The sequence below is a fragment of the Protopterus annectens genome, chromosome 2.part1 (assembly GCF_019279795.1).
Source record: "Protopterus annectens isolate FY-2018-M chromosome 2.part1, PAN1.0, whole genome shotgun sequence".
In the NCBI taxonomy this organism is placed as follows: Eukaryota; Metazoa; Chordata; order Ceratodontiformes; family Protopteridae; genus Protopterus; species Protopterus annectens.
In genome coordinates this window covers 1,594,687,836-1,594,713,951 of record NC_056729.1, presented here as the reverse complement: position 1 = coordinate 1,594,713,951, position 26,116 = coordinate 1,594,687,836, and the positions used below count along the sequence as shown (strand labels likewise).

General features: G+C 40.9%; 1 protein-coding gene across 1 annotated transcript in view; it reads right to left on the bottom strand.

Moving 5' to 3' along the window:
- Positions 1-26,116, bottom strand: part of TNFRSF1B (TNF receptor superfamily member 1B) — a 447,025-nt gene that overhangs the window by 30,557 nt on the left and 390,352 nt on the right. Inside the window, exon 8 of the mRNA XM_044063042.1 lies at positions 16,361-16,395. Within this exon, the coding sequence (XP_043918977.1) occupies positions 16,361-16,395 (35 nt within the window). The remainder of the gene's footprint in view (positions 1-16,360; positions 16,396-26,116) is intronic.

Here is a 26,116-nt window from a genome sequence, read left to right as displayed (position 1 = left end):
CTGGGGCATGGTAGGTGATCTGTAGCAAGCTACAATTTGGATTGCAGTTTTGCCCAGAGTTAGTTGCACTTGGATAACCTCGGCTGCATTATGCTGAGCAAGTAGCCTGGAGGTGTGGATATCCTTAATGAATATGGATACACCTCCGCCTTTGGTGTTCCGGTCCAAGTTACATGGCCGAAAAGTGTGGTATGAGTTATAGCCTGGTAGTGCAGGGGTGCTCTCAGGAGCCTTGAACCAGGTCTCAGTCACTGTACAGATATCGATGTTCACCATTTTAAGGAGTGCCTCGAGTGAGTGCATTTTGAGATTTAGACTTCTGGCATTGAGTAGCATCACCCTCAGTTTTTGCTTGCCTGTTCCTGTTACGGTGGTGAATTTGTCATTTGAACCTTGCCTAAAAATGGCACTATAGGGGCAACAAGAACCTTAGCCAGTATCCAGAATCCCAGGGTTGACAGGTGCAGGCCATCTCTGGCAAAGCATCGTGGTCTGTTGACCATGACATCCCAGGCAGACAGATACTGGATCCCTTTAGAATGGCACCAGAATCTTAGCCAATTGTTGAAGTCAATCATTTTGTCCTTGTACTGTGCCATCATTCTGGGTGATGGCAGAATGCTACTCAGGGCTAGGGTCATACCTGCCTGGGCTACAAGATCGGAGAGCTCTTCCATGTCTCTTTTCATGTAGTCCAGGGAGGTATGTCTCAGGTCATTCACACCAACATGAACAATGACAGGGTCATATTTGTACTTGTTGTGGAGTGACCCGAGTGTGTGGGTTTTGTGGCAGATCCTGGCACCTGACAGGCAGCTGACAATAACCTTTTCCTTGTTTAGCCTGGTGAGTGGGACATCAGTGTGCCTGACTATAGAGTCGCCTATGACTAGTGTGCTGGGTTCGTTGTTTTGCCTTATTGGCTATGGTTGAGTGGCACACTGAGTCTGCGGGCTATGTGTCATTTGGGTTGTGTTGGGGGGTGGAGGTTGCTTGCATTTCTGCTTTGGAGGTCTCTGTTGCTTGAGCAGATTATTATTGAGAGCCTCCGTGAATGTTTTTGTATTTCTATGTGCGGATTTTGGTGTGTAGATTTAGTGAGACTATGTGATGAGTGTGGTGTGGTGCAAGTGTTTACCTTCTCCTCTTGACTGTCAAGTTCAGTCTTGATTGGAGTGAGCTTTACCTCCAGTTTGGCTAGATAAGTGCATCTCTCACAGGTTGTAGTGTTGGGTGGTAGGAGGAGAGGGTTGTCTGTGTACATGAGGCAATTTCTACATTGCCGCAAGATGCCCAGATTCATCAGATAGACAGGAGAGAACACTAGGAACTGACCTTGGATATGCCTGAATAAAAAAACTATTTTCCTCTAGATAAGTGAGGAAAGTGAGTACAAGAGCTGTTTTTCTCTAAGCAAGTGAGGAAAGTAAGTACCAAAACTGTTTTCCTCTAGGTAATGAGGAAGGTTGAGTGCTGTAGTAATTAGTAGGTTATTTAGTGCTTACAAGTTCTGAACAAATGCTGATCACGAATAAGCAAATTCAAGTGCTAAAAGTAAGAATCTGTATCTGGACTAAACTAGTTACAGGAAAGGGGGGAAACAAGTGCAAATGTGGGCTTTTAAATCAGAAAATTGAGAGAGATGGAAAAACTGCCCAAACGGCCAATAACTACAATTTCTGGACCAGAACCACTCCTTATGTGGTAGATAGGCTACCTAGTGCTTACCACTCCCACTGATAAGCTAGAAGGCTTCCCTCCAACACAGAAAGCTTGGGGGGGCCCAGGAGCTTACATACAGTCCTGGATACATGAAATCTGAATCTGAACTACACTAGTTACAGGAACGGTATTTTTTTAATACAGAAAAGTAGCTAAAACAGCAGTCAAAAGAATTCAAATACAGTGCAAGCTAGCACACTTGAGTATGTAGCAATGTTAGACCAAACAGTTTAAAAAATGCAATTAAATTAAAAATGACTAAAAACAATGCAGAAGGAGTTTATTAGGTAGAATGAGGTAAAGAGATGGGACAGGGGGGAGTGTCCCAGATCAAATCTACAGTGGGGGCGGGCAACTGCAAAACCGCCAAATTTAAACAACACAAGAATAGGGAGAGTGGGTAGGGGAAAACCAACCCTTCAGCAGAGATCTGAAAAACTATTCAGTGAAGCAAAAATAACAGCGCACAACTCTGAAGTCAGCCTGCAACGATATAAAATTAGTCAAACAACAATTACCAGCACACAACTCTGAAGTGCCAGAAAAATATACTCAGCTCTGTATATCTGTAGATAGTTTGAAGAGCACTCTTTCAGGACACAGGAAGACTCCAACAGTGATATACAGACTTTTTTACTAAGAGGGTCTAATGTTATGCAAGTAATCCTTGAGATGGTCAAATAACACACAGGATGCAAAACCAGTTATACCAATTTAAGACACAGAGAAATAGGGGGAGAGGGGAAAAACACCTTCAGCAGAGATCTGAAAAACTATACAGTGAAGCAAAAATAACAGTGCAGAACTCTGAAGTCAGCCAGCAATGATATAAAATTAGTCAAACAACAATTACCAGTACACAACTCTGAAGTGCCAGAAAATATACTCAGCTCTATATAGCTCCAGATAGTTTGAAGAGCACTCTGTCAGGACACAGGAAGGCTCCAACAATGATATGCAGACTTTTTTACTAAGAGGGTCTAATTTTATGCAAGTAATCCTTAAGATGGTCAGATAACACACAGGATGCAAAACCAGTTATACCAACTTAAGACGCAGAGAAATAGGGGGAGGGGGGAAAAACACCTTCAGCAGAGATCTGAAAAACTATACAGTGAAGCAAAAATAACAGTGCACAACTCGGAAGTCAGCCAGCAATGATATAAAATTAGTCAAACAACAATTACCAGTACACAACTCTGAAGTGCCAGAAAAATATACTCAGCTCTGTATATCTCCAGATAGTTTGAAGAGTACTCTTTCAGGACACAGGAAGGCTCCAGCAATGATATGCATTTGTTTATTGGGAAAGTCTGACTGGGTTAATGCCCATTTTCATCAGATGCCCGGGGAGAAAAGCTCCAGTAACATTCAGCATTAATTACATTGATTGCATAAGTAGAACACGAGTGTAACAACATCTGACAGAGACCATAGAACACTTTGATGAATGGTACAGTTATACTCTAGTTCAAAGATTCAATTGTGTAACACATTAGCGTAAGAACATTAGGAAGCGACCATAATAGCATATTGATGGACAGTACAGTCGTAATTACATACAGTAATTCAAAAACCACCTTGGTCAATAGGTACAGACTTGGGATTTATATGGAAATATATCCTGTAGTCAACCTGGGCCATACAAGTTGGAAGATTTAGAAAAGCGGTTTGTAAAATATAGGTAAAAGGTTAGGAGATATATTACATAGGTCAGGTGGATGATGGAAGAGAGATGAGGGAAGAGGGAAAACATAACAGGGGAAAAGGTGATATGAGAAAAGGTAAGTGCAGAGAAAATGTGAGGGTGTGAGGAAAGAGACAGGAGGAGATGCATAACCTAGAGAATATTGACAAAGGGAAGGGGGGTTGGTTGGCTGAGTAGTAACAGTAGAACAACGATGTATGTATGAGGATGAGAACAGTGTAACAATGTAACAATGAAGGGTATGTTAAGTGCAGTGAGGGGAAGAGACAGAGAGTTCTGGGTTTTTAGAACAGGACAGTGGGGATATAAAGATAGTTAGTGGGGGGGAGTAACAGTAAATAGAAAATATAATTACATATGATGGACATTAAGGTATATGAAATAAGATTTGGATATTAATGGTCAAGAGTAAAAAGGTTTAGCCAGGGTTTGAGCATGGACATAGCCAGTTGTTATTCAGGTGACATTAAGTAGTTTTTTGCAGTGGCTCAGGTTAGTACTTAGTAGTACTTAAGATATGTTGAGGGAATAATGTTCCAATTTTTGGAGAGATAATTGGAGTAGAGAGAATCTCTAGCACGATTATTAGATTTAGAGATTTGTGGTAGTGATTTGTTTGATTATCGGAGAGCATGGGTGTTACCTTCACTTCTTTGTTGGTTGATAGTATTATTAAAATTTAGGAGGGCAGTTGTGGTACTATGATGAGGTGGAAACTATGCTGTGTACTAGCTAGGGGGTTATTAGATAAGCGATCATTCATGAATTGGGTATGGATACATTTTTCTAGTATTTTGGCAAGGGGAGATAAAATTGCTATGAGTCTGTAATTTGAGAACTCAGCAGAGTTTCCTCCCATATGTAGTGGGATGACGTAAGCTATTTTCCAAATTACAGGAATGTACTGTTCTCTGATTGAATGGTTAATCAGTACCGAGATAGGGTATTCGATGGCTTCAGTTGCTAATTTAAGGAATTCTGCAGGTAAGTTGTCTGCTGCGAGGGGTGTAGGTTTAAATTTCCCAAGTAGTTTTTTATGGTATTGGTTGAGATAAAATTAAAGGAGAATGTATCATTGTTTCTGTTAGGTAGTATGGGGATAGTTAGGGGACTATTACTGTAGTATCATTGTTTTCCTAAGGTAGTATGGACACAGCTGGGAGTATTATTGTAGTATCATTGTTTTCCTTAGGTAGTATGGGGATAGGGGAGTATTATTGTAGTTCTTTGTGAGAGATGGTATGGAAATTGTGAAGAATGCGTGAACTGTGTAGCTGTACTGTCTTTATTGTTTGTGGTTGACGGGGTTGGTACTGATGGTTTGCCAGGCTGGAGGAGTTTATTTATGGTGGACCAGAATTTGTGTGAGTTGTTATGCTTCTTTTGCTGAATTTCGCTGTGGCATTTTTTTGTCTAGCTTTATCTTGGTTTTTGCTTTATTTCTAAGTTGTCAATAGTTGTCAAGGGAGCTTTGAGTTTTATTTGTATGCCAAAGGCCCAAGCTTTATCTCTTTTTTTGAGCAGCTGTTTACTTTCTTTTTATAGCCAAGGAGCATAGTTTGATTTCACTCTTATAGTTCTGCAAGGAGCTAGTTTATTTAGTATGCCAAGGAAGGTAGTATTAAAGTAGTTCACAGCATTATCTAGGGGTAAAGTCTTAAGTGGGGAACAGTTACAGAGTTGCAGCACGGAGACGGAGGTTAGAGAGTCAAATGCTTTTTTGTTTTGAATTTGTCAATAGGTAGGGTTTCTGGGTAGAGTAAGACATTGTCTTAGTAGGAAAGTAGGGAGATGATCATTAATGTTATTGAAGAGGCAGCCTGATTGGAGTGCATGCAATGTTTTTTTTGTTACGATCCAATCAAGTATGGACTGCTTTTTGGAGTTTTTTTGTCTATTCTGGTAGCTGGTTGTATAATTTGGGTAAAGCTATGTAAGCTCATGAAGTTAGAGGGGTTTTCAGAGTTACAGGAGAAACAGTCTGTGTTAAAGTCACCCATTATAATGGCTTCCTTGGAAACGTTAATGATGTCCAGTGATGACATTTTTCTACTATAGTGAAGTTATTTCCAGGAAGAATATATGTCCTGGTAATGGTTATGTGTTTATTGGGGTTTATTTCTAGTTTGGTAAAAAGTATCTCAGTATTGTTAAAGTCTGGGATGCAAGGTTTGAGGAGTTCTAGTTTGAGATGCTTCTTATAAATGATGGCTATAACACTACCTCATTTGTTTAGTCTTTCGAGTCTATTTATGTTATACCCTGGGGAAACAATTTCATTATTGTTTATTTCTGGTTTAAGCCAGGTTTCCATAAGTACTGCAGTATCGGGGAAGTAGTGTGAAAGGTTGGCATGGAGACCATGTGTCTTATTCACTATGCTCCTAAGATTAATATTAAAGAGTAGTAGGTTTGATCCCTTTGGGGATGTATTTAGTATACTGTATGGCTGTGATGCTGAGGGGTGGATGGATTGTTGTTGATCAGATGTGTGCCCTGGATCTGGGTGAATATCGCCACTGAGTTTTATCTGTGATAGACGCTATAATAAAGTTTTTGAGAGTTTTTTGTATTTGATGCTTATTTGGGATGTGGGGTTTATGTGTACATATTTCTATGCAAGGCACCCTATCTGAGTGGAGTTAGAGAGGTCTGGAGCTATCGCAGTGTGAATAGATATTGAGTGGATTGGATGACGGAAAGAGCCAGTAGGAGCAGTGAAAGTATTTAACAGTTGACTGTGATACAATGTTAAGTAATTGGCAAGGGTCAAGTGCATGAAGGAGATTGTAAGTAGGTATAACATTTTTTAAATTTTCCTTAATTTTCCTTAATATCCTAAATAACCTTGCACCCCATAGAAGGAAGAGACTAAAAACAAATGCAATTTTGCTATCTAAAAGAGTAGAATGCTAATGTAGGGCAGATAAAAAGCATGGAAAGAATGGCAAAATGTAAAACACCACAATATCTTGAAAACCTCAAAATACTTTGCAACTGTACGAGATAGCAATTAAATGAAGACAAAAAACTATAGTATAAAAACTTTCAGAACAATAGCAAACACAACCCTAAAAAATTCTGGTCAGCCATTAATGAAATCTTACATCCCGGCCAAAAATGCAACCTTAACCCTCTTCCAGTAGCTCACCACTCAGAACTGCAATAGAATTCAACTCTTATTTCATAGATAGCATAACGTCCCTAACCAAGGATTGAACAACATCTAATCCCATTCCTGCCTATTCTTTTAAGTGGGTACCTTAAAAATAGTAACTGATAGCACTGCCTATCCTGTCTCAATCATTATAAGCAGGTCAATCCATGAATCCCATGTTTCCTCTCTCTGGAAAAACACACACATTATCTTTCTACACAAAGAAGGAAATTCAAAAACAAATGCTAAACTATCTCTTGCAGGAAGAATATGCCAAAAGTGACATACAAGCATGAGCATAGCCAATGAGATTTTACAAAATAAATCCTTTGGTGTAAAGCGACCCCTTTCTTCATCATAATGCCTGTTCACTTTCTGTGTACTACAAGTTGAAAGGAGTAGTCCTTATATTTGTATTTAAAAGCCTGAAGGATGAAACCTTAGAAGAAACTTGACAATATCACACCAGGAATAATAGCTCCCTATTAAAAATAGACAAATACAACATTGTCTTGAAGAAATGCTTTTTTTTCCATCTCATGCTATCTGTTCTAAGGAACAGTTTTCTTGCCATTATACAAGAATCCAGCAAAAGTTCAAAGATCAGCTACAGCTATTAATTAAGGCTTGTATTTATAAGCTAGAAACAGTAAGATAAAGAGCCTTAGATAACCTTATATGAGGTTTATGAATCTGTCACAAAACACTGTAGCAGTGAAATATCTGTCAGGACAAGTAAGGTATGCTTATTGTGCTATAACATTTAAATGACAAAAATATTTTAAGCAGAAACTTAGTTTTAGTTGTAATTTCTTAAAAACACATCAATGTTATGATTGAATGCATACTGTATTTGAAAAAAATGCCAAATGTTTGTTTGTTTTGATTTGAATGAAAACATATTGAGCTCCTAAATGGATATGCAGGACTATTCTAAGTACCTAAATATATATGGTAATGCCTTAGAAAGGTGTTTAGGAGAGATGGCAATGGAGTTTTTAACCAGATTGTTTAATGAAATCTTGGAAAGTAAGAGGATTCCTGAGGAGTGGAGAAGAAGTGTACTGGTACCGATTTTTAAGAATAGGGGTGATGTGCAGAGCTGTAGTAACTACAGAGGGATAAAATCGATCAGTCACAGCAAGAGGTTATGGGAAAGAGTAGTGGAAGCTAGGTTAAGAAGGGAGGTGATGATTAGTGAGCAGCAGTATGGTTTCATGCCAGGAAAGAGCACTACAGCTGCAATGTTTGCTCTGAGAGTGTTGTTGGAGAAATACAGAGAAGGTCAGAAGGAGTTGCAGTGTGTCTTTGTGGACTTAGAGAAAGCATATGGCAGGGTGCCTAGAGAGGAGTTGTGGTACTATATGAGGAAGTTGGGAGTGTCAGCGAAGTATGTAAGAGTGGTACTGGATATGTGCCAGAGTAGTGTGACAGTGGTGAGGCCTGCGGTAGGAGCAAGGAACAGCTCTGAGTCCTTTTTTATTTGCAATAATGATGGACAAGTTGACAGACGAGATCAGACAGGAATCTCCATGGACTATGATGTTTGCTGATGATATTGTGATCTGTACTGAGAGTAGGGAACAGGTTGAGGAGACCCTGGAGAGATGGAGATATGCCCTAGAGGAGAGGAATGAAGGTCAGCAGGTCTAAGACAGAATATATGTGTGTAAATGAGAGGGAAGATAGAGGAATGATGAGGATGCAGTGAGTAGAGGACAGAGGAATGATGAAGATGTAGGGAGCAGAGGACAGAGGAATGATGAGGATGCAGGGAGTAGAGGACAGAGGAATGATGAGGATGCAGGGAGTAGAGGACAGAGGAATGATGAGGGTGCAGGGAGCAGAGGACAGAGGAATGATGAGGATGCAGGGAGCAGAGGACAGAGGAATGATGAGGATGCAGAGAGTAGAGGACAGAGGAATGATGAGGATGCAGGGAGTAGAGGACAGAGGAATGATGAAGATGCAAGGAGTAGAGGACAGAGGAATGATGAGGATGCAGGGAGTAGAGTTGGCGAAGGTGGATGAGTTTAAGTACTTGGGATCAGCAGTTCAGAATAATGGTGCGATGGAATAGAGGTGAAGAAGAGAGTTCAGGCAGGGAGGAGTGGGTGGAGAAGAGTGTCAGGAGTGATTTGCGACAGATGGTTACCAGTGAGAGTGAAAGGGAAGGTCTACAAGAGGGTAGTGAAATATGTTATATGGGTTGGAGACGGTGGTACTAAGAAAAAGATAGGAGTCAGAGCTAGAGGTGGCAGAGTTAAAGATGTTAAGATTTGCATTGGGTGTGACGAGGATGGACAGAATTAGGAATCAGTATATTAGAGGGTCAGCTTAGGTTGGACGGTTTGGAGAAAAAGCCAGAGAGGCAAGGTATGCATAACAGCCAAACTCTGACAATTCTTACCAAAATTTTAAGGCAGTTGCAATAGGTCTTACATTTATAACATGCACCTAAGACTGTCCTAGGTTATTGGCCCAAGAGCCATTTTAAGCCTAGACAATGTTGTTCTAAATTTGTCAAAATATTGCTGACGTGCTAATTCCCCAAGGAATTTTACTGTTATGTTATAGTCATGTACACGTTAAGCATTAGCAGTCTGGCCCTGTCCACAATAGACATAGATTTTATTTATTTATTTATTTTACATTTGATAACTGGGAGTGTCTGACTGAGCTGAAAAGGCCCTTGTTCAGCAGAGGCCTGGGAAGAAGAGCTCCACACAGAAAAATAATTACAGATACATTTAGATATTTAGACATAATCAGTATAAACACAAATTACAATAGACATGTTTTTACACTGGTATGCAGCACATCAACAGTTACAGTGGAGAAGAAACAAGAAAACATTAATTTAAAAATAAATGTAATTGATAGATTTGTGGTGTACAGCTAAAATTTGGAACATAGGTAGAATACATACATAGTGCATAGTTACATTGCATACATTGTACATTAGCCAGCATTTGTGAGTAAGAGTGAGAACTGTTATCAAGTTCATAGGTTCATAGGTAGGTACTAGGCTATGTGCCCGAGGGCATTTATAAGCCTAGCCAGTGTGTCAGCTTTCACCGCCCCATTGATTAATTAACTGAGCCTCTTGATTAATTAACTGAGCCTCTGTCAAGAAGAGCCAAGGAAGTGATTCCAGGGGTGTACTCTAGGCTTAGTATGTGTAGATGGTAGATGTCATTCTACCACTGTTGAATTTGGCTGTGACATATTGTCCCTACCAACCCACTAAGTTTTGGGTATGCCAGTTTTGCAGTCACAATATTTTTGCTTCATATGGTGAAATATACATTGTTTATACTACTTCCATAATGAAAACATATTAAAGATATATTCTGGTTACGTTCTGCATTCTCCACCACATAATCAACTCCAATTAAGCAGAGTATAATGCATCTGACAGTGAAATGTCTGTACTTGTCTGCGTCAGAGAGGTAGTATCTCTCATCCCTTTGAAACTGCTGAAGTAATTCTCATGGTATACTCAGGTACACAATGCACTTGATATATTCAGGTACACAGTGCACCTATGACTGCCATGCTAACTTTTAGCCTTTCAATATATATTAGTACTGACTTAGAGCAGGCATTGCAAGTTAATCCTGGCCACAACATACTTGCAGAGACAGAACACCTGCCTTATCTTGAGACATACATGTGATTTGTTTAATCTGACTCTGATTTCATGATAATGTAGAAAATATATGTTTATAGGTTCATAGGTATATACCAGGCTAATGACCATTGGGGCTTTTATAAGCTTAAATATGCATTGCAAATATATTCCACAAGTTTTAGTTTTAGCCTTATAGGTTATTTTAAGGGACATATAAAAGCTAGGGCATGATTTACAGGCTGTCTGTGTCAATTAGAGACAGATAGGGCATGATTTATAGACTGTCTGTGTCAATTAGAGACAGCTAGAGCATGATTTACAGACTGTCTGTGTCAATTAGAGACATAGGTGCTAAACCTGGGCTTAATTTCTGATTTCCCATCCACTGGTCTAGGTAACATATGAATAGGGTTAGGGAAGAACTCTGCATCACATGCATGGGAGGCCTGTTCCAGAGGAAGGAAATTCTCTGAGACAAATGCCTGTACCTCCAACGTGTCCTATTTATGTCACCAGCAAGGTTCAAGTCCATATATTGAGTTCTTCTGATACTATTGGTTTTGCAGATGTGTGAAAGGTCCATCACAGTGGGATCCAGGGATGCTTTGTATGCTAGGCACAGATCACCTCTGCATAGGACATAGTGTTTGCAACCTGTATTCTTTTTGTGGAGAACCTGTGTGGATATCCCATTTGCTGCATAGTACATGGTCAGGTACCTACTGAAGCAGACATTTTACTCAGTGATGGGTCTGATGAGGGCTGAATACAGAGGAATGGTGACCTGCTTGAACCTAGATGCTATCCCCTTGCTTATAAGTTGAGCAACATAGAATGACTACCTAACTATCTTAGATACATGTTGGCTGAAAGTGAAGTTACTATCCACATACATTCCCAAATCCTTGACTACTCAATCCAGCTGTATGGAGTATGTTATCAATCAGGAAGTTTCGCAGGGTGTCTGATTTCCCAAAGGCTACTATTATGCATTTTTGGCAATGAGTTTTAAGCTGTGGCTTTGGCACCAGTTATTCATCTGTGCCTTTCCATATGAGTTTAATGTTTTTTTTAGGGGGGGGGATTCTGTGACTGCTCCAAGTTTGCAGTATTCTGTAGACTTGGTCAGCCAGAGGCCTTTTACTTTGGCCTTGACTTATGAGAAGTAAATGCCAAAAAGAAGTGGGCAAAGCACAAAGCCCTGAAGAACTCAGCTAGTGACTGGCCTCATTGAGGAGGTGGCCTTCTCTAGCCTTATTTTCTGGGTCCTGTCTGAGAGCTAGCTGGTTATCCAGTGCATTAGATAGGGATTAATGCCTTAATCCATGAGTTTGTTTACAATGCCTGAGTGGGATATTGTATCAAATGCTTTACCCAGGCCAGTGTAGACAGTGTGCACTATTTGCCCTCATCCATTGCCTTGGTGACCTTTTCAAAGAAATCCACCAGGTAAAGAAGACATGATTTGCCATTGACAAAGCCAAACTGGATTAGATCCAGTGCTCTGAAGGTTTCTTATGTTATTATTGTCATTATTAATCAGATACAGAATAAGGCTTTCCATGGTGTTGCATATGACACTAGTCAGACTTATGGGCCTTTTGTTTCCAGGGTATGTTGATGGACCACTCTCATGGTGTAGGATGACTGTTGCAGTCATCCATCACATGACAGAAACCTTATCTGGAGACTATGCTTCAATAGAGACTCCAGAGGCCCAGATAGATCATGCGTCAGGCTATTTAGGAAGCATCCTGAGATATTATTGGGGTTTATCAACGCAGTGTTCTTTGCCTTATAGAAAGCATTTAGGAACTGCTCCCTAGTGACAATTGTGAGGGTTATGTTTGATGGTATTACCAGGAAGAGTGGCTGGGAGGAAGACGCGGGTAAAATGTGAGTTAACTTTGATGGCCAGATTTATCTTTTGGCTTTGTATAAATGGCTCCATTAAGAATCACTTCTGTGCACTATTCTATACTACCTTTGAGGGTATTTGCAAAGCTAAACAAAGCCTTGTTGTTTGGAAGGATATTGTTACCTCAAAACTGACTTTGGAAGACTTAATTTGCTCTCTTAGTTGTTTATTTGGCCTGATAAAATATTTTTATCCTGTTGTGCATTGCTGTTCCTAATTTTAGCTATGATTTTTTCCTTTTGTTTTACAATCTGTTTATGATTGGATTCCACCAGACTGATTTCTTTTTTTTTAGTCTGTTTTGGGCTTGTTTCTTGTAGGTGCAGCTGTTTCATTGCAGCTATTAATATGGTTGTGCAGGGCTTCTGTCTACAAGTCAGCATAGGCAGCTGTGTTTCCAGGTTTGGAGGGACTTGAATTTTTTGTGAAATAATTGATTAATAATAGGTAGTTTGCATTTAAGTAGTTCTGAACTATTACAGGGTTTACCAGAAAGGACACTGCACTGGGGTGGGGAGTGCAGCACTCTCCCATATTTGTGAAAACCAGATCTGGTATGTTTATACCAATAGTGGGCAAATAGACTAACTAATCCAGAATGTTTGTGTTTACAAAGTCCGGACATCTCTGGAACTGCAAACTTGGGGTCATGTTTTAATATCTGGCCACCTAATCTGGACCGAAACACTAAAGGTGGAGGTGTGTCCATATTCATTAAGGATATCCACACCTCCAGGCTAGATGTTCAGCATAATGCATCCAAGATTATCCAAGTGCAACTAATTCTGGCCAAGACCGCAATCCAAATTGTAACTTGCTACAGATCCCCCACCATGCCCCAGGATTCCCACTCCTCATTTCTTGATACACTGGAAAATATTAGGGTACAACCCAATACCCTAATAATGGGCAATTTCAACTACCCCACCATTAACTGGGAAAACTACAAATGTACCAACTCTTTTGCTCAACATTTTCTGGAATTCTTAAATTGCAATGCCTTGGATCAACGTATCCATACCCCCACCAGGGGCAACAATATCCTAGACCTGGTCATTACCAACATGGGCAAACGGTGTTCCACACCAGAGGTCAATTCCTCGTTGGTCAGATCCGACCACAAGCTAATCTAGACATCCACATCCCGCCCCCACCCCACCCCACATTAGGGAAACCACCATAAAAAATTTCTCCAAAGCCAACTTCATGCTTCTTAAGACAGAAGTGGCAAACTTCACGACACCCATGCAAATGGACAATAGAGGTACGACTACTGAATCCTTCACAAATGCACTTTATAAGCACTTACACGAGTGCATGGATCATGCTATCCCTAACAGAACCAAGATGCTATCCTCCAAAAACACACTCTACAACAGAAGAAAGAATCTGTTGCAAAAAAGAGTAAAATCCCATGACTGGAAGAACTCCCTGGTCAGTCTCAGTAAGAAGCCAAGATCCCTCATAAAATCCTCCAAAGCTAGTTATGAAAACAAAATCACCACTGATTCTAAAGACAACCACAAAGCATTCTATAGCTATGTAAAAAATCTCAATGGCAACACTCAGATCTGCTCTGAGTTACAGAACAATGGCACTAAATATACAGAACAAACTGATATTGCCAACATCCTGGCAGATAGGTTCAGTGCTAACTTTACCCCACCCCACCCCCACCCCCTAAAGGGCCCATCTCTATAATGGAAAAATGCAAAGTTCCTGTAATCACAGCTGCACAGGTAAAAAAATCACACTCTCCAAAGTCAAGAACACAGCATCCATGGGACCTGACAACATCCCAGGCTGCGTTCTACATTAACTACAGAATGAACTGGCACCCCACCTAAGCACCATGTTCAATCATAGCCTCATCTCAGGCTTTCTGCCTCCTGAATGTTGCACAGCAATGGTTATCCCACTCCACAAAGGGGGAGCCACCACAGACCCCGGGAAATACTGCCCCATTAGTTTAACGAACCTGGTCTGCAAGGCCATGGAACGTATCATCATGGAACTTATAAACAAAGACATTGGTAATCTCCAAACTCTGGACCTCACCCAGTTTGGGTTTGTAAAAGGCAGATCATGTCTCCTAAAAACCTGATTGACTTCTTTGAAGAAGTCACCTAAGCCATAGATGAGGGTAAGGTGGTTCACACAGCCTATCTAGATCTCGCCAAGGCTTTTGACACCATCCTCCACTCTGGAATTATAGATAAACTCACTAAACTAAGTATAAATCCCTATGTCACAAGATGGGTTGCCAACTGTCTCACTGACAGAACCCACACTGTGAAAGTAGCAGACTCCAAATCCGACTTCAGACCAGTGACAAGTGGAGTACCACAGGGTTCAGTCCTGGGTCTTCTCCTGTTCTGTATCTACTTTTTTGAAGTACAGGCTAACACAGAAGGTCTTTGGCTAACGTGAAACTCCTAATGAAGTGGACATCGTACAAAAGGGCCTCACTGAGACAGATGCCTGGTATCAAAGCCATGGCCTCAAGCTCAATGCCAAAAAGTGCATTGTCATCCCCTTTGGTAAAAACTCTGTACACATGAGCTACCACATAGGTGGGAGTATATCTAACACCGAAAGTGTGATAAGAGACCTTGGGACACAGGTGGACAGTAGTCTCTACTTTGATAATCACATCACCACAGTAGTCAGGAAATCATTCTACATGGCACACCTCATCACAAAAGGTTTCTCATCCAGGGAAAAATAGGTCATTGTTCCTCTCTACTCATCACTCACTAGACCCATTATAGAGTACACCGCCCCTTTTGGTATGCACCTCACAAGACATCTACAACAACTGGAAAGGTCGCAGAAATACCTCACAAAGAGGATTACTGCCTCAAACAGATGCCCTGTGCAGGCCGCCTCCAAAAACTCCAGCTTTACTCCATCGCATATCGCCTACTTAGAGGCGATCTCTGCCTAACATACAAAGCTATGTCAAACCCAGAGCTGTTTTCACTACTTTTAAGATGCACAGATATGTGTAAACCATGTAAACTGAGTTATCTTGACCCCTGCTCTTCTGGCCATGTCAAGATAAGTTGGCACTCTTAGTTAAGGGTTTAAAACTCAAAAACATTGGGGAATCTGGAAACAGCTAAACATGTTTCTTCTAGATCTTACAAAAATCTAGAAATGTTTAATAATCCTTTAAGAGTGTTGGGGTATTCAATCGTCCAGTCATCCAACCATGTATGTATAAACAAATTTTCTGGATGAATGTTGTAGAAGTTCAGTAGGCAGATCAGCCTTCCTTATCCTCAACAAGAGACTCCAGCTTCTCCTATGAGACCACGGGTATTTACAGAAAAGCTGAGAGATATATTGCATGAGTCATGGTTCTGCCCAAGGTCTTTCTCATGGTGAACTGTAGTTTAGTAGATTTCCAATGTGAGGTTCTCAGGGGGCATGTTCTGTGGGTGTCCTAACAATCTCAACTGATTCTGCCCAACCTAAATGATCTGTGGCTCGTGGCTGTGCTCTGAGATTGTCTCAGACTGTCAGGTTACCTCCACTGTCATACAGGATAAACCCACAGTCCTGAAAACAATCTCATTTACTGATTTATCCAGGATTTCATTTTTTAGTTAGTGCTCAAAGTCATGCTCATAGATGCTGGATGAAGCACAGACTAATTGGTAAACCAAAGACTTCTTCTTTGATTCATCTAATGCTTTTCCACCCCAGCCTGGTACAATACCTACATTACTGCCTCAGCTGCAATAGGATAGCTATTAATGTCTTTGGACAAGAATTCTGGACAAAACCAAAATAATTGTGGTGGAGTGATCAAGGCCCAAAATCAAATATTATGTGATAAACGTAGAAAGTTGCTAGAATAACAGGTTTTGTATTAGCATGCATTTTACAAAGGGTATGGATTCTGAAATTGAAATGTCTGACATTATTTAGTGATGGCATTCCTTAATGATTTGCTTAAAAGAACAAATTTTATGAGAAATAGACCAAAAATATGAGCACAAAATCAAACAATCAACTACATTTTGAACATTTGAGAGATATTTCTATCAGTCCACCTGTCAATCATTAAGTAAATATATACTACTTAATATGCTGTCTGACAAAAAAATACCCTTGGATGCTGATAATATGGGAAAGTACATTCTAAGTATAGTCTTTTTTCTAAAGCATGAAGTTATGAAAAATATCTGAGTCATAGTATTTAATGTAACTTACAATGATATCTTCAGAAGGCTTGACAGGACAATGGTCTGCAAATAAAAAAAAAAAAAAAACAACTTTGAACAGAAATGATTTAGGATTAAGTCAATAATAGATAAAATCTACAAATGTAAATTCAGTTAGCTTTACTAAATAAATAAATATGTTGTAAATGCAAAACGTTTAAATGTAATTATGGACTGATTTTCGGTAATTGGCAAAATTAAAAAAAAAAAAACATGACAAAAGACAACTTGACATTAATCCAATTTGCCCATATTCTTATCCTTGTTTATTTCTATTGATTCAGTGTCACCTGTGGTACCTAACAGTAGTTGCTGTCACATGCCAAAAAGAACCATTTCTTGACATTCTACAACTAAATATATCATTCCATAGTTTTTTAGCCACTGCATGGTGAGAATGTAAGTTTGCATGTTACAAATTCCAACAGCTGTGAAAGTCCTTTTCTTCTTACTTGTGTTTTTGCCCCTTTCCTCCAGGATAAGCATCCTCAGAGTTAGTACATATAGACACTGAGGTTGTGGAGACAAAGCCCTTTCATAGGTATGTACTAGGTTAATGACTGCTAGGGCCTTTATAAGCCTAGCTGGGCAATCCAGCCCAGTTGTGTCCCTATGTATCATGGGTGTTTAATAGGATGGAGTATGTTAGTTAGGAAGTTTGTAGAGGTTATGGGGGGTATTATATTTTGAGCATTACTGTCTGCCTCTCTCTCTCTGAGACATGGGGGCCAGACCAGGGGTGAATTTCCAATTTCCCTTCCATTGATCAAGGTTATATTTAAACAGGGTTAAGGATGGACTGTGCTTCATATGGATGAGGAGCCTGATCCAGAGCATGGGATCCTCTGAGACACATATCTGTCTCACCAACATGTCTTATTTATGTCACAAGCAAAATTTAACTTCCTGATGCTAATAGCTCTGATACTGTTCATTATGTGGATGCGCATCAAAGGAGATGCGCGGGGACATGCCATGCTGCAAAACACAGGTAAACAAATGCATTTTGCAATTATCAGCATTTTCAACATGCCAATTAACACTTGCAATATGGAGGGGTGATGACCGAGCAAATTCCACTAAAGTACAATGTCTCTTTTATAACACTGACCATTGTTTTACATAATAATACAGGCATTAACCACGGTTCAAAATGGCTTGGACCATCCATTCTGCCCATTTCTACCCTGATAGATAACTTTTTGTTTAAGCAATAGTTAATATTTTCTGGCTATGCACAAGCACTATCTTATTTGGGCTCTGTACATTCTTCACTTCCATCACCAAATGTAACCTCCTCAGTGCCTTTGGCAAAGCTATTAGTTAACAGCCCAACATTAGGGAAAGTAATACTTCCATGTTTCTGTCCTGATCAATCAATGCTACAAGCTTCCAAGTCTCTGTCCTGATCAATCAATGCTACAAGCTTCCAAGTCTCTGTCCTGATCAATCAATGCTACAGTTTAGAAAATGTCCTTTTGCTTTCATACACCTGTTTTGAAAGAAGCTGCACAGTGGGTTCTGCGTATTCCTTTGAGGCACCTAATACGTGTGCAAATTCTGTTTATTCTCCATTTTCCTGGAATTTGCATACTAAGTTCTTGATTAATATCTTTATTTAGATTTTGGTAAAGTCCTTGGTTGCATTTTTTATTGCTCTACTCTGTTTTCTTTATGCACAGCTCAGGAATAATGGAATCTGTTCAGGAGTGATACAGAGATATGGCCTGGTTACTTCATCACAGCCAGGCAAGTGGAGGCTGAAGGGCTATAATGGAGGACAATAGGATGAAACGTATTAGAAGGTCATATCCCTACTCCTCTGTGCTGAACTGCCAGTCTGACTCTGAACTGCCTCAGCCATGTTGGTGTCCCAGTCTGACAGATAATTATGCTGTCACTGACTCAAAAATATGATGTCATATACATGATTCAAAACAAGAACTTAAGAACTTACAGCTGAAGTTCAGGGTTTACCTTTATATCGTCGATCACACTTCGTCGACCGGCCACTTAATCGATTCATTTAAGCAAACCAAAACAGCGAAAAATTTTATATGTCGAAAATATGTCGAATCCAATTGCGCCACACCTCCACACCAGTGCTACCATGGGTCAAAAAGGGGCGAGGTTTTGTCATTCACTTATTCGGAATTCGACGTTGGAGACGTTCGCACTTTGGTATTCACAGACGTCATTTTGCCCATATTGGGATCGACGATGTAAAGGTAAACCGAAGTTCAGTGCTTATCACAACAGCATGCGAGATATGCAACTACATCAGCAGGGTTATAGGGTCATAGGTTGTTAGTAGGCTAATGACCACTAGGGTCCTTACAAGCCTAAACATGCACCCCAAACCATTTGGATCCCAAATATCATATGGGGGCATGTTAGTAGGCAGGTAGCTAAGGATTTATAGGAGGGATGTTAGTTAGGATATGCCTATGTCCAAAAGGGACATGGGGATCAGACCAGATAAAATTTATTATTTCCCATCCAGTTGCCAAGTTTTTGTTTGAATTGGGTCAGGGATTAACTCTGTTTCACATGGATGAGGAATCTATTCCATAGTGTGTGGATCCTTTGGGACACGGCTCACCCAGACTCTGCTACAGTTTGCTGTGATGGAAAGGTTAGTTTGCTTTTTATTTGTTGTATTCTGTATTACTTTATTACCTTTTTATATTTTGTATACTGTGATTTGTTTTCTTTACACTGTGTTTTACTTGTATTCTGCTTTTAACTGCATATTAAAACTTGAAAAGACACCACAGCTCTGTCTCTTGTGAGCCAGACTTAAATTTTTACCACCCTCCCACCTGGTTACATTTGTGTTCTTAAACACCATTGTCTTTCTAGCTGCCTGCCCCTTATGTTAATTTGACCATATATCTAATTTCCTCTCTGCTTTTACTGGTCAGTGTGAGTAAGCATAATATTATCATTTTGTGAAATCACTCCCCTTCAACTATTTAAATGTATTGGCCATGCTACTGTATTCCATAGTACCCGAATAAAAAAGTGACCACCCCCTTTCAATCTATCTTGCTGTTTTAAAAATAGTGACTCTCCACTAAAACTTAACTTTTTAGACAGGTAAGACTTAAGTTACCTACTTTCACATCTAGCTCCTCTAGTGCACACTGCAGTGTTTATGATAAACCATTTTTTTTTCATCTTACCTTTAAGTATCTATTGCAAGACCACCAGGTATTGGAGAGTCCATATTCTGCTTCTCAGTAATCTTGGGATTAGTGCTTCTGTTTTCTCTTGGTGAGAGAAGGAGTGCAGTTACATTATTTCCTGGAGACTGCTGATCACCAGAAGGCCTAATAACTACTTTATAGGTGACAGCTTGGGATCTGTGCTTATATTCTGTTCCTGTGCGAGTAGGAGCAGAGTGCATTGATTCCGGACTCTTTCTGGTTGGAAAGTGAGTGTCTGTGCTTAATGTACCTGATTGGTCTGGTTGCTATTCGAGGCATCTACCAGAAAAAGGCTACAAGCCTGCAGACCCTTGCATCATCAGAGGCAAGACTGTAGATCAACAAACAGGCTGTTGCCTGCTTCTCTTCTTGGGATTGGTGCTAACATTTTGCTTCTGCTGAGAGAAGAAGCAAAGGGGTATTGTATCCCAACAGAGTGAAGCTGTGCTGAGACCAGCATTAGTAGTAGCCAGGCAGTAGCCATTCATGCGACTCTTTTTATCATTCTTGACAAGTTAATTATTTATTTTCAGTAAGTACTGCTTGATTTCTTCCTTCATTCAGAATATCTGCCTAAATAGTTCATCTTTAAATTTTCAGGGTCTACGTTTTAGATTCCCCTCAAGTGTTTGGCAGTGCTGTGTACAGACTCAGACACTTTGAGTGACATTTTTCCTGTAAAAGGTTTCAGTACTTAATATACTGAGCTCATATCCAGGCATGTCTAAAGGTCCATTCCCTGTGCTTTCTCCTGTCAACCTGGTGCACTTGGGCATCCTGAGACAATGTAGCAACTGCCTCATGTACACAAACAACCCTCTCCTCTTACCTTCCAACACTATGACTTGTGAGAGATGCACATATATAGCCAAACTGGAAGCCAAGCACTCTCCAACCAAGACTGGATTAGCCAGTCAAGAGGAGAAGGTTGACACCCGGACCACACCACATTCAATACATAGACCTCCAGAACATACACCAGCACAACCCTCACATAGTAACACAAAACACACACCTACCTTTGAGGCGGCTGTCAATAAAAGTCTGCCCAAACAACAGAAACCTCTGAGACAGAAATGCAAACAACCACCACATCCCAGCACAAGCCATGAGACACATAGATCACATAAACAGTGCGCCACTCAACCAAAGCCCATAAGGCAAAACAACTTACCCAATACACTAGTCATAGGTGACTCAATAGTAAGGCACACTGATGTCCCACTCACTAGGCTGAATATGGAAAAAGTTATGGTCAGCTGCCTGTCGGATGCCAGGATCCACCACATAATGCATGCACTTAGGTCACTCCAGAACAGGTACACATATGACTCTGTCATTGTCCATATTGATGTGAATGACCTGAGACGTACCTCCCTGGACTATATGAAAAGAGACATAGAGGAGTTCTTGGATCTTGTAGCCCAGGCAGGTATGACCTTAGCTCTGAGTAGCATCCTACCATCACCCAGAATGATACCACAGTACAAGCAGAAAATGATTGATTTCAAAAATTGGCTAAGTTTCTGGTGTCATTCTAAGGGGATCAAGTATCTGTCTCCCTGGGATGACATGATTGACAGACCTTGATGGTTCGCCAGAGTTGGTCTGCACCTGTCACCCCAGGGATTCTGGATACTGGCCAAGGCTCTTGCCACCCCTTTAGTGCCTTTTTTAGGTAATGGCTTGAAGACAAAATTACCACCATAACAGCTACAAGCAAACGAAATCTGAGGGTTATGCTACTCAACGCTAGAAGTCTAAATCTCAAAATGCACTCGCTCGAAGCACTGCTTAAAACGGAGAACATCGACATCTGTGCAGTGACAGAGACTTGGTTCAAGGCTTAAGAGAGAACCCCAGCACTACCAGGCTATAATTCATACCACACCTTTAGGCCCCTAAACCTGGATTGAAGCACTAAAGGTGGTGGTGTCTCCATATTCATAAAGGATATGCACACCTCCCGACTAGTAGCCCAACATAACACATCATACATACTTCAGGTACAACTAATACTGGATAAAACTGCAATCCAGGTTGTAGCCTGCTATAGATCCCCCACCATGTCCCAAGACTCCCACTCCACATTCCTAAACACACTGGAAAATATTAAGGTGCAACCCAATACCTTTATACTGGGAGACTTTAACTACCTCTCCATTAACTGGGAAAATTCCTCATGTACCAACACACTTGCTCAGTTTTTTTGGAATTCATTAATTCCAATGCCCTGGACCAACTCATTCTTACCCCCACCAGGGGTAGAAACATCCTTGACCTGGTCATTACTAACATGGGTGACCACTGTTCTACACTAGTAATCAACTCCTCCCTGGTCAAATCTTACCACAAGCTAATCACCATGGATATTCACATCCCACCCTCACCCCCCCCCCCCCCAAAGGAAACCACTGTAAAAAACTTCTCCAAAGCCAATTTTGGACTTCTAAAAACAGAGGTGGCTAACTTCACAACACCCATGCAAATGGAAAATAGGTGCATGACTGCTGAATCATACACTAATACACTGTATGAGCACATACACAAGTGCATGGAATGGGCCATACCAAACAGAACCAAGATGCTCTCCTCCAAAAAAAGGAAGCCAGACTGGTGGTTCCCCACCATAAACAAACTCTACAACAGAAGGAAAAAAACTGTTGCAGAAAAGGGTGAAGTACCAAGACTGGAAAAACTCCCTTGTCAGCCTCACAAAAAAATTGAGATCCATCATCAACTCCTCTAAAGCTAGCTATGAAAACAAAAATGCTGCAGATTCTAAAGACAACCACAAGGCATTCTATAGTTATGTCAAGAATCTACATGGCAATACTCAGATCTGCTCTGAGTTACAGCACAATGGTAATACATATACAGAACCAACTGATATTGCCAGCATATTGGCAGACAGGTTCAGTGCAAACTTTACCTCCCTTTCACCCCTAAAGGGCCTATCACAATACCTGAGGAATGCCAAGTCCCTATTATCATGACTACACAGGTAAAAACCGCACTGTCCAAAGCCAAGAATACAGCTTCCATGGGACCTGATAATATACCTGGCTGTGTTCTACATGAATTACAAAGTGAACTGGCACCACACCTGAATACCCTGTTCAATGGGATAGCACTATCCATGCATTCTTGCAGGTGCTCATATAGTGCCTTTGTAAGGGATTCAGCAGCTTGGGCAGTATTGTCCTTTAGCATGGGGGCTGTAAACTTTTCCACCTCGGTCTTAAGAAATGTGAAGTTTGCTTTTGAAAAGTTTTTCATGGTGGTTTCCTTGAGTGGGAGTGGGGGCGGAATGTATATATCCAGAGTGATTAATCTATGGTCTGATCTAACCAGCATGGGGTTGACCTGTGGTGTAGAACACTAGTCGCCCATGTTGATGATGACCAGGTCCAGTATGTTGTCACCTCTGGTGGAGGTGTTGACCAGTTGATCCAAGGCGTTCGAGTTTATAAATTCTAGGAAGCGTTGGGCAAGGGAGTAAATACTTGAATAGTTCTCCCAGTTAATGTTTGGGTAATTGAAATCACCCAGTATTAGGGAGTTTGGTAGGACCTTCATATTTTCCAATGTCTCCAGAAATGCAAAATGGGGTCCTGGGTCATGGTGGGTAATCTGTAGCAAACTACAATTTGAATTACAGTTTTACCCATTCTTAGGTGCACATGGATGATCTCTAAGGCATTGTGCTGTGCCACTAACCTGGAGGTGTGGGTATCCTTGATGAATATGAATACACCCTCGCAATTTGTGTTTCAGACTGGGTTCTGTGGCCGAAAAGTATGGTATGAGTTATAGCCTCGTATTGCTGGGGTGTTCTCTAGAGCCTTAAACCAGGTTTCTGTTACTGCACAGATATAGATGTTCTCTATACTGAGGAGTGCCTCGAGTGCATATATTTTGAGGTTTAGACTTCTGGCCTTGAGTAGCATTACCCTTAGTTTTTGGTTACTTGTGCTATTTATGGTGGTGGGTTTGTCGTTTGAGTCTTGCCTAAAAAAGGCACTATGGGGGCAGCAAAAGCCTCGAAAGCCTAAGGGTAACAGGTACAAGCCATCTCTTGCGAAGCAGCATGGCTTGTCAAGCACATCATCCCTGGCAGACAGATACTGGATCCCCTTTGAATGACATCAGAAACTTAGCCAATTGTTGAAATTGATCATTTTTTTCTTTATACTGTGGCATCATTCTTGGTGAGGGCAGGATGCTACTCAGGGTCAGGGTCATACTGGCTTGGTCTACGTGATCAGAGAGCTCTTCCATGTCTCTTTTCATGTAGTCCAGGGAGGTACATCTTAGATCATTCACACCAACATGGACAATGACAGAGTCATATTTGTACTTGTTCTGGAGTGACCTGAGTGCTTGTGTTATGTGGCGTATCCTGGCATCTGACAGGCAGCTAACTGTAACCTTCTCCCTGTCCAGTCTAGTTAATGGGACATCAGTGTGCCTGACTATAGAGTCACCTATTACTAGTGTGTTGGGTATGTTATTTTGCCTTAAGAGCTGTGATTGCGTGGCACACTGATTATGTGAAGTATGTGTTTCATGGTTTGTGTTGGGGTGTGGAGGTTGCTTGGGTGTCTGCTTTGGAGGTCTCTGTTGCTTTTGCAGATTTTTATTTAGAGCCTCCAAGTATGTTTTTGTGTATTTATGTGTGTTATTTGCCAGTGCTGGTTTCGTAGGTCTATGTGAGACTGGTGGTGTGTTGCAAGTATTTTCCTTCTCCTCTTGACTGACAGTTCCAGTCTTGGGTTGTGAGAGCTTTGCCTCCAGTTTGGCTGTATAATTGCATCTCTCACTTATATTAGTGTTTGGTGGTAGGAGGGCAGGGTTGTCTGTGTACATGAGGCAGTTGTAACATTGCCTCAAAATGCCCAGATTCACCAGTTGGGCTAGAGAGTACACCTGAAACTGCCCTTTGGACATGCCTGAATAGGTAAAGTGAGCTGTAGGGACGAATAGAGAGCCTTGTCCTTCTGGACAGTATAGGGGGGGTCTAGTGCTATGGTTAATTAGTGCTTGCTATGAGTTTTGAGCAAGTGCTGGGCTGTGAAATGAATGGTTTGAGTGCTTAAGTTGAACGTTTGTCTAGTTCCAAGGGAAAAATTGAAGACCAGACTTTATGGAGCCAGGAATAGTTTAACCCTAGCTAACCGGCACTGCCCAGCATGCAAAACCACGCAAATGCAGTTTTTATAACAGGGAAATAAAAGAAATAGAATTTAGCCCAAAATGGCCAATAAACTACTAACTTCTGGGCTGAAACCACTCCTCCAGGGACAGATAGACTGCGCAAAGCTCCCCCCTCTCACAGGTGAACAGAGAAACTTCCTTCTATCCAAGTAAAGTATGGGCAACACAGAAACTTGTAACACAGTCTTGAATTCAGCAATAACCTGAAAACTGGACTATACTAGTTCAGAAAGGCGGGAAACAAGTATATTTTTTTCAGAAAATAAAGCAGCTACAATTAAAAAACACTTTAAATGCACAGAAATGGCTATCACACTTTAGTGTGTAGCCTACAACAGTTAAACAGATTATTAAACACAAAAATGACTTAGTTCAAGTGCAGGCAGCAAATAAGTACAATATGCAGCAGAAACAAGCTTTTTAAATCACAGAAATGCTAAATATTGGCATTGTAGGAGGAATTAGTTAAAGTCAGCAAGAAAATGCAGAAAAATGATACTTCTTCCGGCTTTTTCCGGTTAGGGGTCACTACAGCAGATCATCTGTCCGCTCATGATTAGCAGTGGAGTTTGACGATGTCGAGTTGCCAGCCCAGCACCCAACCTTCCACAGAAGGCATACACATGCACACACTCACATCTAGGGCCAATTTAGAGTGTTCAATCCACCTACAGCAGGTCTTTGGAAGGAAACCAGAGCATCCAGAGGAAACCACCAGAGCATCCAAAGGAAACCCACGCGACCACAGGGAGGACATGCAGACTCTGCACAGAAGGCACCCCAGCTGAGAATCAAACCGGAGAACCTGTTGTTGTAAGGTGACAATGCTAACCGCTGCACCACCGTGGCCACCCAGAAAAATGTCTTTCTGCTGCTGTAGAACTCTGCCTGCAGGACACCTGGTAGGCACTTGCTGAGCTGAATACGAGTGCAAAAAAGTGTGCAAATGCAGTTTTTATAGCAGGGAAATTAAGAGATAGAAATTACCCCAAAATGGCCAATAAACTACTAACTTCTGGGCTACAGTGAACAAGGCACACAAATTTCAGAAAGAAACTTCAAATAAGCAGGCACAGTAAGCCTTTAACCAGAAATTCCCAGCTCAGAAGGGCAGGATCTAGCCTCTCCTCCCACAAGAGTGCAGACAACAAACCTTCTTAATATAAAATAACTGGCCTGAAGCCCAAGTGCTTAAACCAGAACTAATACACTTTTAGAATAACAGACACTGAGCATTCAATCAGCAATTCCCAACTTAGAAGGATGTACGCTACCTGTCCTGCCACAACAATGCAGTCCAAAAACCTTCTTAATGTAAA